This window comes from Hippopotamus amphibius, chromosome 3 (genome assembly GCF_030028045.1).
Source record: "Hippopotamus amphibius kiboko isolate mHipAmp2 chromosome 3, mHipAmp2.hap2, whole genome shotgun sequence".
NCBI classification, from domain to species: domain Eukaryota; kingdom Metazoa; phylum Chordata; class Mammalia; order Artiodactyla; family Hippopotamidae; genus Hippopotamus; species Hippopotamus amphibius.
In genome coordinates, this window is record NC_080188.1 from 53,924,862 (window position 1) to 53,941,595 (window position 16,734).

The 16,734-nt window shown below is 42.1% G+C and overlaps 1 protein-coding gene across 3 annotated transcripts in view; it reads left to right on the plus strand.

The window, feature by feature from the left end:
* The first annotated feature begins 1,822 nt into the window (after positions 1–1,822).
* Positions 1,823–16,734, plus strand: part of GPAT3 (glycerol-3-phosphate acyltransferase 3) — a 65,746-nt gene continuing 50,834 nt past the window's right edge. The window contains exons 1-4 of one of the 3 annotated variants that reach the window (XM_057729438.1): positions 1,823–1,966; positions 2,049–2,130; positions 2,714–3,001; positions 7,980–8,046. In XM_057729438.1, coding sequence (XP_057585421.1) covers positions 2,861–3,001; positions 7,980–8,046 — 208 coding nt within the window. In that variant the 5' untranslated portion in view covers positions 1,823–1,966; positions 2,049–2,130; positions 2,714–2,860. Of the gene's footprint in view, positions 1,967–2,048; positions 2,131–2,325; positions 2,501–2,713; positions 3,002–7,979; positions 8,047–16,734 lie in introns of those variants that run through there. The other 2 variants (XM_057729439.1, XM_057729440.1) reach the window with 2 other exon arrangements.

The window sequence follows — 16,734 nt, forward strand, 5'->3', positions numbered from 1 at the left end:
AAGGATTCTGGGAGGTTGGTAGGACATGTGGACTGGCGTCTCCTCTCTCATTCTGACCTTCCCGGAGTTCTTCGGCTTGGTGGTGGCTTGTTAGTTCTGTGTTCCTTACCAACATCTCCTGTTGTAAAATAACTCATGTAAATTGTTACTCTTTCCCTGGCCAGGACGGGCGGTTTTAGTCAGTGTTTCCCTTAACAGATTCACCCCGAGAGAGTCTGTGGAGGGAACTTGGCCCTGTGGACACCTTGATTTCAGACTTCTGGCCTCTAAAACTGAGAGAATTAATTTGTGTTATTTAAAATCACTCAGCTTGTGGTAATTTGTTATGGCAACCCTAGTAAACTAATACAGTGAAAGGAGTCAGACGTGCAGGAAGGGAGCGAGGATCCTTCCTAGGTTTAAACGAAAGAGCCTCAAGGTGTGCGAGGAAAGGGGAGAGGTGAGCTGAGTGAGAGGAAGCATAGGGACCACCCACGATTTCCTCTTCCCTCTCCCTCCCTCATCACCGTAAAAGCCTATGGTGGCTCTCCTGTGTTTTAGGTGATATAAAGATGGAAAGCTTTTGCACTTGCACCAAGCTGCCTTCAATGTCTGCCCAGAGCTTTGTCCTTAACAGAGAAATTTCAAACTCATAATCACATTTGACCCTAAAAAGAATCCATTTTACTGTTGAGAAAGCTGAGGTGCAGAAGACTAAATGAATTATTCAAACTTATAAGTGTCTGTGTCAGTCTAAGTCTTCAAATTCCACGTTATTACCATTCCACCATTTTGTTGTGGGACAATAATTCTTCCATAAAGAAAAAAAAAAAAAAAAAAAAACAAACCAAAACGAGAAACAAAAACAAAGAAGCAAACCCAGTTCATGAAATTTGGTCATGAGCAACAGAAACCATCGGAGATTGTGGGCACTCAGCTCCTGTGTCTGGATGGGCGGAAACAGGACATCCTTAAAAGAAATTACCTGCACTGAGACTTGGGTAAACTTTGGTATAATCATTCAGCATTCTTTAGTCACCTTCCTTTGAGGAAATAAAATGAGGGTAAGAGCTTTGCCTGAATGTATAGTGTTAAATGAGTCAATATAATCTTTGAGGGTTTGTGTGCTAAATACGTGTTTGTTTCCAGCAAAGACTATGGACGGATTTCGGCAAGCGTGGTTTGTTTGGTAAAACGGCAGACTATAAAGAGATTTAACTTTGAGAAGGCAAGCGCCTGAAACTTCTTCATTCATAACTCGGTTTTTAGGACCAAGTTACAGTTTTTTCCCTTCTTAGTCGGGGAGGGGGTTGCCATACCTGCCTGGCAGGAGGTGCAGAGGCCATTCTTAGCGGGGGGCTTCTCCTCCCTTCCGCTCCCTACTTCCTCCACACCCCGGGCTGGGGCAGCCTCCTTTGCAGTATTTGCTTTCAACACTTTGAATTCAGTTTGTTTGACCTCGCAGTTTTTTTTTGCAGCTTGAAATTACACCCGAAAGAGACCTGTACGAGATTTCGGTTCCATTCCATTCAGGGACGATCTGGAAACCCTGAGAGCCTGATTTTCTAATCTGCTACAGTCCCAACATCCCTTCTCCCGCTTATTCTTAAAAAAACAGATCAGGTTTCTAAGAGGCATGAACCGCAGTGAAGTAGATACCCGTACGAGGTTTTGCCCTTCAGTGTTCTAAGAAGGGCTAGCAAGGCAGCGGTGCGGGGACAGGAGTCCCTGGAGGCGCGCGTCAGCTGGGAGAAGCGTGCGCGGGCCTGGCGTTTTCCTGTGGCTTCTGTGCGAAGCGTGATGGGTAAAAGGTAGGGGAAGCGGTGGTTGGAACTTTGCCCCAGGAAGAGAGCGACCCTCAGCGGAAGGATTTCTGTGCCAGGGAAACGGCGGCTGAGCGCTGTCGGCGCCTGGCGGAGAGAGCTTTCCCCTCTCGGGAAGAACAAGATCTCCGCCCGGAGCTCCATAGGGGAGGGAAGGGAAGGAGGTGGGAGAAGGAGGGGTGGGATGTCTGGAAGCGCAGGCAGCCGCAGCTCAGCAGCGCCCTGGGCATCTCCCTCTCCTTGCAGGCCCTGCGGAGAGGTCGTTTTATAGCCACACGAACACGACCTTCTCGAGCGTCCCGGACACGTCAGTAGTTTCTTCTGGGGGGTGAGAAAACGCTAACGTTTTGCAGATGAAAACTCGGCCGCCTCCCTGAAGGAGCTCCGCTGAGAGCGCTGGGGAGGCGGGGCGCGGGGAAGACGGGAGGCCGCCCGGGAGGCCGCGGCGCTTTCCGTGCACACCCCGCCTGGAAGCTCCCGGTTGGGTGGCGGAGGAGGTGGGGCGAGGGCGGGGGGCAGAAATAGGGCGCCCGGCGCGCGAGCGCAGCCCGCCCGCAGCGCGGTCCTCGACCCGGCGCCCGATCCGCGGGTGTGCGGTGGTGCGCCGCGGCGCGCCGCGGGGACCCTCGCTCCCGGAGGACCTCCGTGAGTCACCGCAGAGGTGTCGCAATCGCCACCCAGAGGAAATCAGGCACAGGGTGGGGCACGTTCCCCGCTGCGCTCGCCCCCAGTCCTCGTCTCCCGGCCGGCGCTGCCAGGGCTGCGCACGCGGCGGCGGCGGCTTCGGCGGGGGCCTGGGCCGCCAGCGGAGAAAGAGTTAACTGGCCGCGGCGAGGAGGAGCCCGAAGAGGAAGGAAGGAAATTGCTGTCCTTCTGAAAGTTTTTTCCTTCCTCTCTTCTTTTTCCTCCAGAGGTGAGTGCCGGGAGGCGTTGGCGCTGACTCCCGGGACCCGGGTTCCGCGCCTCTGCTCCGGGAGCTGCCTTCCCGACTACCTGGGGACAGGGACAGCTGTCGCGCTCAGACCTCCTCCGTGGACCCCTTCCGAGTGCGCCGAGCCATGGATGGCGTGGAGCTGGCCGGGACGATCCTTTACACCTGGCTGACCCTGGTGCTCGGCCTCATACTCCTGCCGTCGGCCTTGGGGGTGTCTTTGGGCATCTCCGAGCTCTACATGAAGATCCTGGTGAAAACTTTAGAGGTGAGTGCGTGGAGGGATGCTGCGCCCCCTCCCCGAGGGTTTTAGGGAGATTCTGGGCTTTGGGAAACGAGAATGGAGCTGAAAGCCGAATAGACGCGAGGGGACCAGTGAGGAAGGTCAGTGGTTCGTAGGGGTGTGCGTTTTAGTTTATTCTCGGCGGCATCCCGCTTTTCCCGCAGAGCTGGAGGGATCCGGGCTGAGACCACTGGACCACCCTGTTGTTGCTGTGGTTGAAGGCAGAACTACCCCCACCCGCTGCTGTTATTATTATGATGATATTTTACTGATCAGAATAACAATGCAAACGCTTTTTCTATCACAGAATTTCTTTATATCCTTTATGCAGGACAGTTGTCACCTCAGTCTCCTTAGTTTTTACAGCCCCAGGTTTCAGAGGTCCTTTCATGGACTAAGGCATCCTGTCCAGAAAGGCATCATGTTCTAGTTTATGCTCAAGATAAGAAACCAATTACTGGATGGTAGAAAGCAATCTGATTATATTTTAACAGAGTTATGGAAATTTAGTCTAACCAATGGCACTTGAAATGTCATTGAATATCTATATTCATTGGCCTCAGCTCTCCCTACACTCCTGTTTCCAAATTTTGCAAAGAAGGGTGAATGAAAGCACTAGATACATAGGAAATGCTCAAATCTCAGTGGCGTTTGAATTGGCACACTCTTCGGTTGTGTTTTTGGGGGTTTTTGCTCCTGTGTGGCTAAGATTTAACCTATCTTCAGGTCTTTAGTGGGTCAGCACACACACATAGTCAGAGCAGCCTGCTCCTGCCTTTCATTTTAGTTTTTATTCTTTGCCTTCCCGTCTCCTCCATCCACCGATTAGTTTCCTGTCTTTTTAAAAAGGCAGGGCAATAATTTTCAGGTGGTTAACACCTCTAACACTCAGGTATTACCCCTGCTATTGGAAATATAATAAATGCTAGAAGGCCATGACTGTAAGTAATAATAAAGAAAAGCTACCAAAGCAACATGCTTTTCAGTTAACTTAATTCTACAACACCTCTCTGGGAAAGGGTCTGTTATTATTCCCATTGATAGCCTGGGGAATGGAGGTTCAGAGAGGTGGTTTGTCTGGACAGTGGCATACAGCTGTGAGTGGTAGAATCAGGATTTTAATCTGAATCTAGAGCCTGAGTTCTTACTCTGCCAAGATGACAGTCTCTGCTGAGAGACTTTTATTTTGCTACAAATGATGGCCAGCTATTATTTAAGTCTAATCTTTTGAATTTTTATATAATTTTATACACTTTTCCCTTTTTCTTTCCCTCTCTTCAGTCAATTCTTAAATGTTTTTTTCAGTGTGAAAACTGAAAGTTGAATTGTCTTGGTGACGGTCACATTTTTGCAAGCTTCTGGCCTAAGTTTTAAAAATTATACTTAACCCTTTCTTTTTGGTGAAATGTGGATAGCTACTTATTTTCTTTTTTTTTTTAAGAACTTTTATTGAGATACAGTTAACAGACAATAAACTGCATATGTTTAGAGTATACAATTTGGTATTTTTTTTCTTATTAGTAATGTATATATGGCAATCCCAATCTCCCAATTCATTCCCTCCCCCAGCTACTTATTTTCTGAAATAAGGATTTTGAAATTAAGTGGCATGACAACCTGATTGAAAGTTGTCACCCTCCTTGGTAGGGGGAGTGAGATGGGAGTAGTGGCCGGGATTGTTAAAAGCTGCTACCTTCAGGGTCCTTTGCAGATAGAGCTGCATCTTTCCTGGTGCCTTCAGGTAGATGTGTCCTGAGATACCTCAAGAAATCTAGAACCTCCAGAGAGAGATTCTTCCTCTGTATTTGGGCTTACCTGATCAGCTAGAGAAGCTGGCGTGGTGAAAGAGAAATAGCTATTTATTGGGAGATGCACTGATAGTTTGGAAAAAAACTGATCATTTTGGCACCTATATAGATGTGGGGTGTGGGGAGGGAGGAGAAAGCCAACATTTTTCTACTTTGTGGCCAAGTGTGTGTTGGTCATTGGATAGATTATCTCCTTTAGTCTTTACAACATCCCTTGGTATTGTTTAGAGATGATGAAAGTTAGACCCCAGGAGGTTAAAGTCTTGCCTGAGATGATTTCAGCAAGGAAGTGGCAGAACTACAGTTCACGTGTACTTTTGTCGGTCCAGCTGCAAAGCGTAGGCACTGGGCCACTGTCACTGGGGAGTTAGCCCAAAGAAGAAAACGGTTTTCCAGTACAAATTCCCTTTGGCATTAAGTGACTTATCCTCCAGCCATAAAACTTGCTAATCTTGAACATGGTAGCTACATTTTGGAGGACAGACTTTGCAGTTAGCCTTTCAGGAGAGGGTCTGTCTTCTTCTTTTTTTTTTTTTTTTGGCACACGGGCTTAGTTGCTCCGTGGCATGTGGGATCTTCCTGGAGCTGGGATCGAACCCATGACCTCTGCATTGTCAGGCGGATTCTTAACAACTGCGCCACCTAGGAAGCCCTGAGGGTCTGTCTTCTGAAACTTCTGATGCTGGCACAGAGAGCTCTTTGGAGCAGATGATATTATTGGGGGACTGCCCCCATATTAGTTTGCTGCCATAACAAAGTCCCATAGACGGGTGACTTAAACCATGGAACCATGGAAATTTATTTTCTTACAGTTCTGGAGGCTAGAAGTCCAAGATTAAGGTGTCAGCAGGTTTGGTTTCTTCTGAGGCCTCTCTCCTTAGCTTTAGATGGTGCCGTCTTGCTATGACCTCACATGGTCTGTCCTCTCTGTACATTCTCTTCCTCTTATAAAGACACCAGTCATACTGAATTAAGGCCTCACCCCAAGGGCCTTATTTTAACTTAGTCACCTCTTTAAAGGCCCAGTTTCCAAATATAGTCACATTCTGAGGTACTGGGGGTTAGGGCTTCAACACAATAATTTTGGGGGGGCTTGGGAGGACACAGTTCAGCCCATATTAGCTATAGAATACCAATATTTTCCATCATAAGAGCATGGACTAATTGTCCTAGTCTAAGGTAATTACTATTTATAGAAAATGTAAAATCATATGCCCACAGTGAAAAAAGTGAACTCCAGGATAAGGATGATTGATTGTTTACAAAATTTTATTTTAATCATATCTTTGGTCTACTTACAATTGATAATAGGTAACAAGGCTTTAAAATGAAAAACTATGGAAATAAAACTTTACCTGTATTGAGAAAAGATGGGAAGTATAAGTCCAGAGTTTGAGAATTCCTGCCCCAGATCAACAAGGAAGAGAAAAGGATGCAACCAGATTAAGACTCTGAGCCTATTATCATTTGTGACTTGCCACTTGAAGCCGGGAAGATTAGGCCTCTATTTATAGGTTGTTTTCTAAGCACAAATGGCATGTTCCTACTTTGCTCTTTGGGATGTTGTGCAGGGGTCCTGATGTAGTCAGATCATGTTTTCCTCCTTGACTTTCATGTACACGTTTTAGGTTATATATTCTCTATCACTTATTTTCTTATTTGAGAAAAAATTTTTACTTCTCTGCTTGGTCCCTTCAAGCCCAGCAATAACTGAGGATTTTGCCTTGACATATTTAATAAATTCTGTCTTTTTGCCTCTTCAAGGGTGACTAAGTCCTAATTATAATTATTACAGTGCCTTTTACCTCTTGTTTTGCTCTTCTCCCACCTCCCCAAATCAAGTCAATTTAGGCATTGTTAGCTTCTAGAATTATAATCATTTAGATAATATTTTAATTGTTCCTTTTTCTAAACTAGAGAAGTAGCCATTGGGTTTTCTGGAATGGTGTCAAAAGAGTTCACTTGCAGCCTTTTTTTTTTTTTTAAGATTTGTTTTATTATTTATTTATTTTTGGCTGCATTGGGTCTTCGTTGCTGCACACGGGCTTTCTCTAGTTGTGGAGAGCCAGGGCTACTCTTCATTGCTGTGCGAGGGCTTCTCATTGTGGTGGCGTCTCTTGTTGGGGACCACAGGCTCTAGGCATTGTACTCCTATTTATATTCAAAACAAAATGGGAGTTAATTTTTCCTGTTCTTAAATTCTGTCAAACCTGTGGTTCCTTATAATCATAACATTTTCTGTATACATCTTAGTAGGTAAGTGACCTGGTGGGCAGATGTCTTCTTACTTTTTTTGTTTGTTTGTTTGTTTTTTAATTTTCATTGAAGTATGGTTGATTTACAATGTTGTGTTAGTTTCAGGTGTACAACAAAGTGAATCAGTTATACATATACATAAATCTACTCTTTTTTTAGATTCTTTTCCCATATAGGCCATTATAGAGTATTGAGTAGAATTTTCTGTGCTATACAGTAGGTCCTTATTAGTTATCTACTTTATATACAGTAGTGTGTATATGTCAATCCCAGTCTCCCAGCAGATGTCTTTAGTTAGTGATTTCATGGATTCCTTTCCAATTTTCCAGGTCTCACACTGCTCCTTCTGCGAGCTTCTGTCTAATACAGGCAATTCGGCATCTTTGAGTGTGTCTCATCCTTGAATGCCTAATTTGTTATGAAAATAATATTTTTTGTGCCCTGTGTTTATGTCTTTACATGTGTTAATCTTGTTTAACCCTCATAGCAACCCTACAGAATAGGAACTATTATCCTCATTTTACAGATGAGGAAACTGGGGCTAAGAGGGATTAAGTAGTTTTAAAGCCAGATAGGCTTGATGCCATAGTCTGTGCTCTTGCCTTTCATGCTTTCCAGCCTTTCCAAGGAGTAATTTATTGGGCTACCAGGTGTGTGTGAGGGGTTTAATAAGGTAAACATGATCTTTTCCTCATTTTATTTGGTCATTATCAGTAACTAATACAAGAGTATGCCTGGGACTTGGTATACTATTGTATCAGAGATTCGGTGGGGTATCTTTTTAATTCATATAGTACCAGGGCTTAATGATTAATTTCATGTCTATATAAGCATGGTTTAAATATTCTGCATTCTGTCTGTGGCACGGTTTACATTAATACTTCTTGTTTTTTGAATAGTGGGCCACATTACGAATTCAAAAAGGAGTCTCAAAGGAGTCAGTTCTTAAAAACTCAGCTTCTGTTGGTAAGTCTTCCTTTTCATTATGATGGTTAAAGTATCCAAATTGGGTAAATTTGTGTCTACCCAATTTGAATTTGAAATATGCATAGAGCAGTGCATTTTATGGGCCTTGGATTATTCATAATTCTGTCCTTTATGCAAAATAGCTGCCTTCTGAGTTTTGGATGAGTTTTTACTGAATGGTGGTGATATGTGTTGGTCCATATATGTGTTCTTACTGGGTATTTTTAAAGATATGCATTTAAAGGTGGTCACCTTTGTTAGTTAATGGTCTTAAGGGGAAGAAAAGGCCAATTGGACTACCTGGGGTTAAGTTAAACCTAGGTTCGAGGTTTCATTAGCACCTTATTCTAACTTGTGCTTCTCAAAGTACAAGGACGAGTCAGAAATTATCTGCACTCTGGCTGTAGAATTTATTTTAATTAACTTTTAGAAGAGACAAATACATCAGTTTTTGACATAATCTGCTTGCTTTTCAGTACACTTTGTCCATCTGTCAACAAGCTTTTGTATTCCCTCATTAAAAATGTTTTAGGCCCTGAATGCACCACTGTCTTCACTTCTTCATCAGAAGTGAATCTTCTTCCTCATAGGGCTGCTTTCAGGGGACCAAACAGGTGAAAGTCCGATGGAGCAAGATCAGGACTATAGGGAGGATGCTTTAACACCTCCAAACGAAGTTTTTGCAGAGTGTGGACAGAAGTGTGTGGACGTGCACACACTCAGACCACAGAAAACGAATCACTGCATGCTGCTCTCCTTTCGTGCAAATCACAAGTGAGGCATCCATTTTTGTTTGCATCTTTGTTACAAAAGAACTGATGTAACATGTTCACACCTGCACAGCAGTGACTGGGGAGACAGTAGCCTTGAAGGGAAAGTGCTGATAAGCTCAGTCAACAGAAGTTTTAATATAACAGGAGTGCAGATAATTTTTGACTCAGCCTCGTATATTCTGCAAAATATTTTCGTACTAAAAACTAATTAGTAACTCATGAAATAAAAAAATAACTCCCTTGTGAAATAAGCTTGGGAATCACCACATGCTACACATTCCTTTTAGAGACTAATAATGTATAGTAACAAAGGCTCAGAAAAGTCCTGTAATAAAGGAACTCGCTTAATTTTTGTTAGAAGTGAGTTAACAAATCAGCTAAGCTAACCAATCCCTGCTTTTATTTGTGTGCTTTGCCTCTGTCCCAATAAACCCTTCCACTTGGGTTAAGAATTTTAAGACTTTTTTAAGACACTGGGTTCACAGGGGAGTAGAATTCTATGGAAGCGATGGCTGTGAAATTAGGAAGAAATAAACCCTTAATTTAATTAAAAGATTAAGGCTTTATGTGTTTTTCAAAAGTAATATGGAAACAATTTTGTGTCCATTTGGTTGATTAAAGATGGTCAAAATGTTAAACACTTCACTAGAAGGAATTTATCTTCTGAAAGACTGTCTAGAGGAATTGTGGAAATTATATATTATAGTATGTTTTGGAAATAAAGAATTTGAGTGAAAACATCTGTGCGTTTTTGTGTAATTAGATTGTTACGTTCAAATGATTGAAGAAACTAGTAGAGCTTCATGGTGTCTACTTAAACACCAAAGGATTAGAATCAATAACATTTTAACCATGTTTGGATATTTCTGGCTATACTTGATCCTCTTTATTTTTTTGGATCCTCTTTTTATTGCCAGATACCTTCTCTTAGGTATAGCAGATCTAGTAATTTTTTTTTCCTGGTTTCTTTTTAAATGTGTGCCCTTGTAATTTAAGGAGAGAACAAACTTTATTGCTGACTTTCTGTTGTACTTGGTGAGACTTCGGGCTGTCATTGATCTTGGGTGAAATTCTATGGGACCCTATAGATTGGGGTGGTGATGTCATATGTCTTGGGCCGTGAATTTAAAAGGGCACAAAGTGTTTCAATTTGGTAGGTTAAGAGGATTAAAAAATCACTAGGTGAGTGTGTTTGTAGCATTGTTTTAGTTTTTTCAGCTTAATGGGAGTGACTATTTCCACTTGTCGAATTTTCTTTTTTTTTTTGTCATGCATCTGTCTTTTCTGTTTTTGGTCTTTGCCTTTTTCTTGTTACTTCCAGGAAAGAGTGGAAGTGAGCGGGAGGAGAAATATATGTATAATAATGGTTTAGAGTAGGCTGATGCCTACAGAATTTATTATATTTCATTCAGAGTGGCTGTTCTTCCTTTTAGCCCGTGCAGCTGGCAATTGCAGTTACTGAGCATTTGCTATCTTTTACAGGGGATCCAAAGATGATTGAGACATGGTTCCTGTGGGGAGACAGGCATCTGATAGGCCACTGTGATAAATGCTAAAATAGCCGCATAAGCAGAGGAGGATGTGAGAGCTCGTTTAGGCTCTGCTGTGTGCTGCTTTTCTCTCTATTAATCCCACAGCTGTGCATGGTATGCTCCTCTACTCCCATCCTGACTTACACCCTGCTTGGGTCGCCCGGTGGCAGGGTGTGTGCCCTGTTGATACATTCTGGTGTTTGAAGTCAGCAGAGAGGTAGTATCACAGTCCTAGACAGAGGCAGAGGGTGATGAAGCACTGAGCACTTGTGTGCCTGGCTGGTGCATCATGTCTCTGTACCGCAGCCAACCAGAGCACAAGTCAGTGTTGAGCCAGTCAAAGTTTAGGCAAGGGTCAGTGTCAGGCCACAGGCTCCAGAGGCGCGGGTTGGATTTTGAGATGTCTGAATGATATAGTGCTGATGATAGGTTTGGAAAACCGAGAGGGGGAGAGGAGCTAAACAGAGACAAGAGTTATGTTTATTTTCTGCACTAGAAAATTCTTTCTGCCGCTCTTTTACTTGGTGAAGCACATTTTTGGAAACAGTTTTCAAATCTCCTTCTCCAGTTAAACCCCTCTTGTATTGTATTTCTTCTGTGCTTTTATTGAATAAGCCAACTGAAAGCCGAACCTCGGGAAGTATTATCTTTGTGTTTAAATACTTCTTTGCTTTCCGTGGCTGTACTCTACCGTGTCTTTTATTAAAACACTGTCTAGCTCATTGAGCTTCAAATATGATCATGAATAAGAGCTCTTTAAGAAGCTCTCTCATTGTACCTTCCTCTTCTGGGTTTAAGGACTTTTCGTCATTGTTAATACAATGGTGAATATGAATTTTCTCCTCTCTTCAAGTAACTGTGTTATAGATAAGCATTAACCTTCAGTGGAGAATATTCTACCCTAGTTTTTGTTCCCTGAGAACTGATGTGCTAGAAGGTAAAAAGAGAAGCGTCTTGGGTCTTTTGCTCCTTTGCATCAGTTATACTTTTAGCACTCTAGCCACAGAATAAGTGAATCTTTTCATACCATGGCTTGTGGTCTGATGGAGATTTTAACAGCTTTTATTTTACTCTGCTGTAAATAGTGCAAGGGACTGTTTGACTTTCAGGAGCCACCAGTCTCACTCTTTGGGTACCTGAGTTCCAGAACTTATGCTGTCAGACTTGAATGAGTTAGTAATTTTTTTTTAAATTAATTTTTTATTTGCGTATTTATTTTTGGCTGTGTTCAGTCTTCGTTCCTGTGCGTGGGCTTTCTCTAGTTGTGAGCCGGGGCTACTCTTTGTTGCAGTGCGTGGGCTTCTCATTACAGTGACTTCTCTTGTTATGGAGCTCGGGCTCTAGGCGAGTGGGCTTCAGTAGTTGTGGCTCACGGTCTCAGTAGTTGTGGCTCGCGAGCTTAGTTGCTCTGTGGCATGTGGGATCTTCCCAGACCAGGGCTTGAACCCGTGTCCCCTGCATTGGCAGGTGAATTCTTAACCTCTGCGCCACCAGGGAAGCCCTGAGTTAATAATTTTGATTGTGATTGAAGTGAATGTAGTTAATTGTCATTTTCACGACTCAAGGTTAATTCCACTGTAATTGCATTATGATACTAGGACATCATAATGATTACCAACTAAATGTCGACAGTCAGGAGTTAAGGCCTGCGTTTGCCCTTGCCTGGAGTGAGTCACAAACAATACAAATAAACAGAGGCTATGGCTCAGTCCTTCTGACCAGGTTCCCTGGAGTGTGCTGCTGGCCTGACTCAGCATTGTCGGCAGTGGGAAATGCACTTAGGTCCTCCATGTTGCCCTGTTCCAGCAAGGATTTGGGGTGACGTGGCCTACCATTAATTAAGCCCCTGGGCTACATTTCTCTTCTGCACCGTATCTCTTGTCCCTCAGCACCACCGCCCCCCCCCACCGCCACTCTCCCCCCAAACGCACACAAAAGACAAAATGCTGTGTTGAAGCTTCTGATGTTGTACCTGTTCAGAGAGAATTCAGGCTACCTAGTGTTTCCCTCTAATTTTACATTTGAAATTCTTTTGTGAGAATTGACTAACCGTGTGGATACCAGTACAACATTGGTTACATCAACATTAATCAGATCTCTTAAATTCACAGAAGATGTGGGGTAGTACGTTGTAACAAAAATTTGAGGAGTGTCATTTTCTATACTCATTTTGTCTTGGGTGGGCCATTTTTGATCGTCTGTTTAAATCAGCTAAGTTGATTTAGTACTGTAGTCTTGGTGTAAATTCTCTGAATATAAATCAGTGTCTGCTGTCCTCAAGGAAGTGAACTATAATGCATCTAATGGGGCTATCTTGCTCATAAAATCCTAGAACTTGTCTAACTACTTGAAGAGAGAAAAATAATCCAGTTATGGTATATGGAAGGATTATAGGTTGAGATTTTCTTGATCACAGTCAAATGTCTACCTGCTTTTGTTAATCTGTCTCTTTTGGTAACTCTTGTGCCTGATGGTGATGACAATTTTCAAACATACGCGAAAGTAGAAAAATAGTATAATGAGCCCCATGTGGCCAACTTGTTTTTGGTTTTTGTTTGTTTAACTGAAGTATAGTTGATTTACAATATTGTGTTAATTTCAGGTGTATAGCAAAGTGATTCGGTTATACATATATATGTATCTATCTATCAGTATTCTTTTTTGCTTTGATTCTTTTCTGTTAAAGGTTATCACACAATACTGAATATAGTTCCCTGTGCTATACAGTGGGTCCTTGTTTATTTTGTAAATAGTAGTGTGTATCTGTTAATCCCATACTCCTAATTTATACCCCCCACCCCCGGCTTCCCGTTTGGTAACTCTGTTTGTTTTCTATGTCTGTGAGTCTGTTTCTGTTTTATAAATAAGTTCATTTGGGCTGTTCTTTAGGTTCCACATATAAGTGATGTCATATAATGTTTGTCTTTCTCTGTCTGACTTACTTCACTTAGTGTGATAAACCACATAGCCAACTTTTGTCAAGATTTTGCCACACTTGATTCATCTGTCACTCCTCAGTTTTTGCTAAAGTGTTCAATGCAGATATACGATTTCATCTTTAATAAAAGGACTTTAAAAGATAACCACAATGCTTTTCTCTCTTTAACAAGCTTAATAATTTCTTAATGTCATCTAATATAGAGCCCATATATAAATTTCCCTAACGGTTTCAAAACGGTTTGATAATTGATTGTTTGGCTTGAGATTCAATCACAGTCCACGAATATATTTGCTTATTTATTTATTTATTGACACTGCCTTTGTTGGCCAGAAGGAGTACAGTTTCTCTTCTTGGAACAAAAATTACTTAATAGAAGGCGATTCTGAAAAAATTCACTAGCATACCATATATTTTAATCCTCACATCTTAATGTAGTTCTGCAAAAGGCAAAGGTGTGATTCTTTTTTGTTTGCTTGTTTGTTTGAAAGGTGTAAGATCAGTCACCTGCATTTCTAAGTGCAATATAATGAAAACGTAGTTCAGTGACACTTTGGAGAGCAGTTTGGCGATTCGTAGCACTGTAACCCCACAATTCCACTTCTCTTAAGATATCGAACCTACCCAGACTCTCAGCATGTATGTGTTAGGGAACATGTTACAAGTGCATACAAATAGTGGCAACGTGGAGACGACCCAGTTGCTCCTTAGGAGGAAAATTATGTAGGCTGCTTTATCTATACTGTACAGCGATCAAAATGAATTACCTGAAGAAAACAAAATGGACAAATTTCAAACACTATTGAGAGAAAAGAAATGTATAGTATAATAACAGTCGTTTAAAATTTAGTACCTTAGATACTATATATTGATATTTATGTGGATGTATGTAGGTAAGTATAAAATAACACGTGGAAATGATATATCTGCTAGGAGGGAGGAGAAGAGTTGGGGAGGTGTGCCTCAACTGTACCTATAATTTTTTCCTTTAAAAAATATCTGAAGCAGATATGACAATGAGTATTTTTTCTTTGTTGATCTCGTATTTTTTTTTTTTTAGTTAAACTTGTATTTGAAACAAACATTAAGAAAACCAACCAAACGAAATATTAGTACTCATTCAGCTAGAGTCAGTAGTCTGATGAACGGAGTAGTTTCATGTGAATAGAAAATAGGTACCTGTCTCTGGGGTGTGATTGATGCTCCCGTGCTCCAAAATACATTCCCCAGTCCGCGTGCCCAGTGCCTGGAATTTAAACTGAAACCTGTGGAACAAAGGCGTTGTTAACTGAAATATATTACCTCTTAGAGCTGGGTTTCGCAACCTCAGTACTATTGACATTTTGGGCTGAATAATTCTTTGTCACAGGGAGTGGTCCTTGGCGTTGTTAAGATGTTTAGCAGTGTCCCAGGTCTATCCTTATTAGATCAGGGAATCCCCAACCCTCTGCTGTGTGGAACGGGGTGGGGTGGGGTGTGGGGGGGCCGCACGGCAGGAGGTGAGCAGCGGAGAGTGAGCAAAGCTTCATCGGCCACTCCCCATAGCTCCCCATGGCTCACATCACCGCCTGAACCACCCCCCCACCAGATCCGTGGGAAAATTCTCTTCCGCAAAACCAGTCCCTGGTCCCTGGTCCCAGTAAGGTTGGGGACCATTGCACTAGATGACAGTTGCACACCTCTAATGTGACAACCAACAGTGTCTCCAGATATTGCCAGCTATCCCTTAGGGACAAAATCCTCCTCTTCCCTCCCCCATCCCTCCTTGCATTCCTTTGGGAAACACCTCTCCTAGTGAATAATGCATTAATCTATAGGTACCCACTCTCACTGGCATAATTTATTTTAGTTTTCTAGCTAATAGCCCCTTGAAAGAGCAGAACTTGATTTCTACAGTTTTTGATGGCTGGTTTGGGGGAAGATGGAATGCAAGATAAGGCATGGGAATCACAGGGTTAGCAGGGTCACTGGATGGTGGAAGAGGAGGCATGTTCCTTCAGGAGAAGGAGAAGGGAGACAAGGGAGTCGTCCTTCAAACTTCACCTCATAATCCGATGAAAACAGACTGCGTCTTTTGGAGGAAACTTTAGAGTGGATTAGAGACTTGCATGTGACGATGTGCTCTCACCTCTGAAAACAGATGACACATATAATTCTGGCATACCATGAGTAAGTGGGATGGAGTGGGTCTGGCAGGAAGGAGGAAGACAGAATGTCAGAGCAGACTAATGGTCTTAACTGCATAGTGAGCGATGGGTGGAAAAAGAGCAATTTAAGCAGTAAGTCACAGAAAGGAAGGTTCCCATCCTAATAAACCAGTTTTTCCAGTATGTTTTAGCCCATAAAACATGCTCTATTATTTTTCAGATTGTTTTTCTATTCATATAGCTGTAACCAAATGGATGATTTTCCTTGTGCCCTGTCCCTATTTTCTGTGAAATTAGTCTTTTTAAAAAAATGTACTTCATATAAGCAGGTTTTTAATCTAGTGTTCCCAAAACCAACCTCCCCACCCACCAAATCCCTTCTGGCCACACTACCCCACAGAGAAAACCCTAATCAAAACTCCAAGACTTCTCCATTTTGTTACTACATTATAGACAAGAGCTTACCAATAATAATAATAATAATAATAATAATAATAATCATAATAATAATCACCATTTCTTAAACAGCGACTCCAGTGTGCAAAATTAATTTACATTATTTATGTGAGGATAACATCTTGTTAACCCTCATTTTACTGATGAGAACACTGTAGGTAAAGAAGGTCAAGTAACTTGCTTCAGATCATATCGCTAGTCACAGGTAGCCTGAAAAGGAATCCCAATTTGTCTTTCCTACTCAGAGTCCCTTGCCACCACTTTCTACCCTGAAACCATGCCTTCCTTACCAGCCCCTCTGAGTGTCAGTGCCCTTCTCATTCTTCCTTTGAAGGTTGAGGTGACTCTTCCACAAATGGAATGTTCTCTGCTGAGTGTTGGCTTTATCACATCCTAGGAAACTCATAGCATTTCAGTTCTAAATCATCAACAGAAATTTTAAAGAAACAAATCTATTGACTATCCAGCATCATGATCAAAGATACTGTACATAAATGTCAAACCATAAGGTTGACATTTTAATTGAATGAATGGTTCATTTGATGATAAAGTTTTATGGACACTTATGTATTGTGGGATTTCTTGTTTAATCAGATTACTTATGTCCCAATCAACTAAGTTAACGTGGATGTCAGTCAAGATATGGGTCAACAGTGTATTGAATGAGATGTTAAAATGTTAGTTGTTAAAATGAAACTCTGCCTGTTATTACAGATGCCTGTTGGTTTCTCTGCAGTATTGATTGACAACTGATTACAATGTCCATACTTCCACACCATTTATGCTTTAAAAAGGTATAAACACATATTTAATTCCATGAGTAGTATTTATATCTGGGGCTA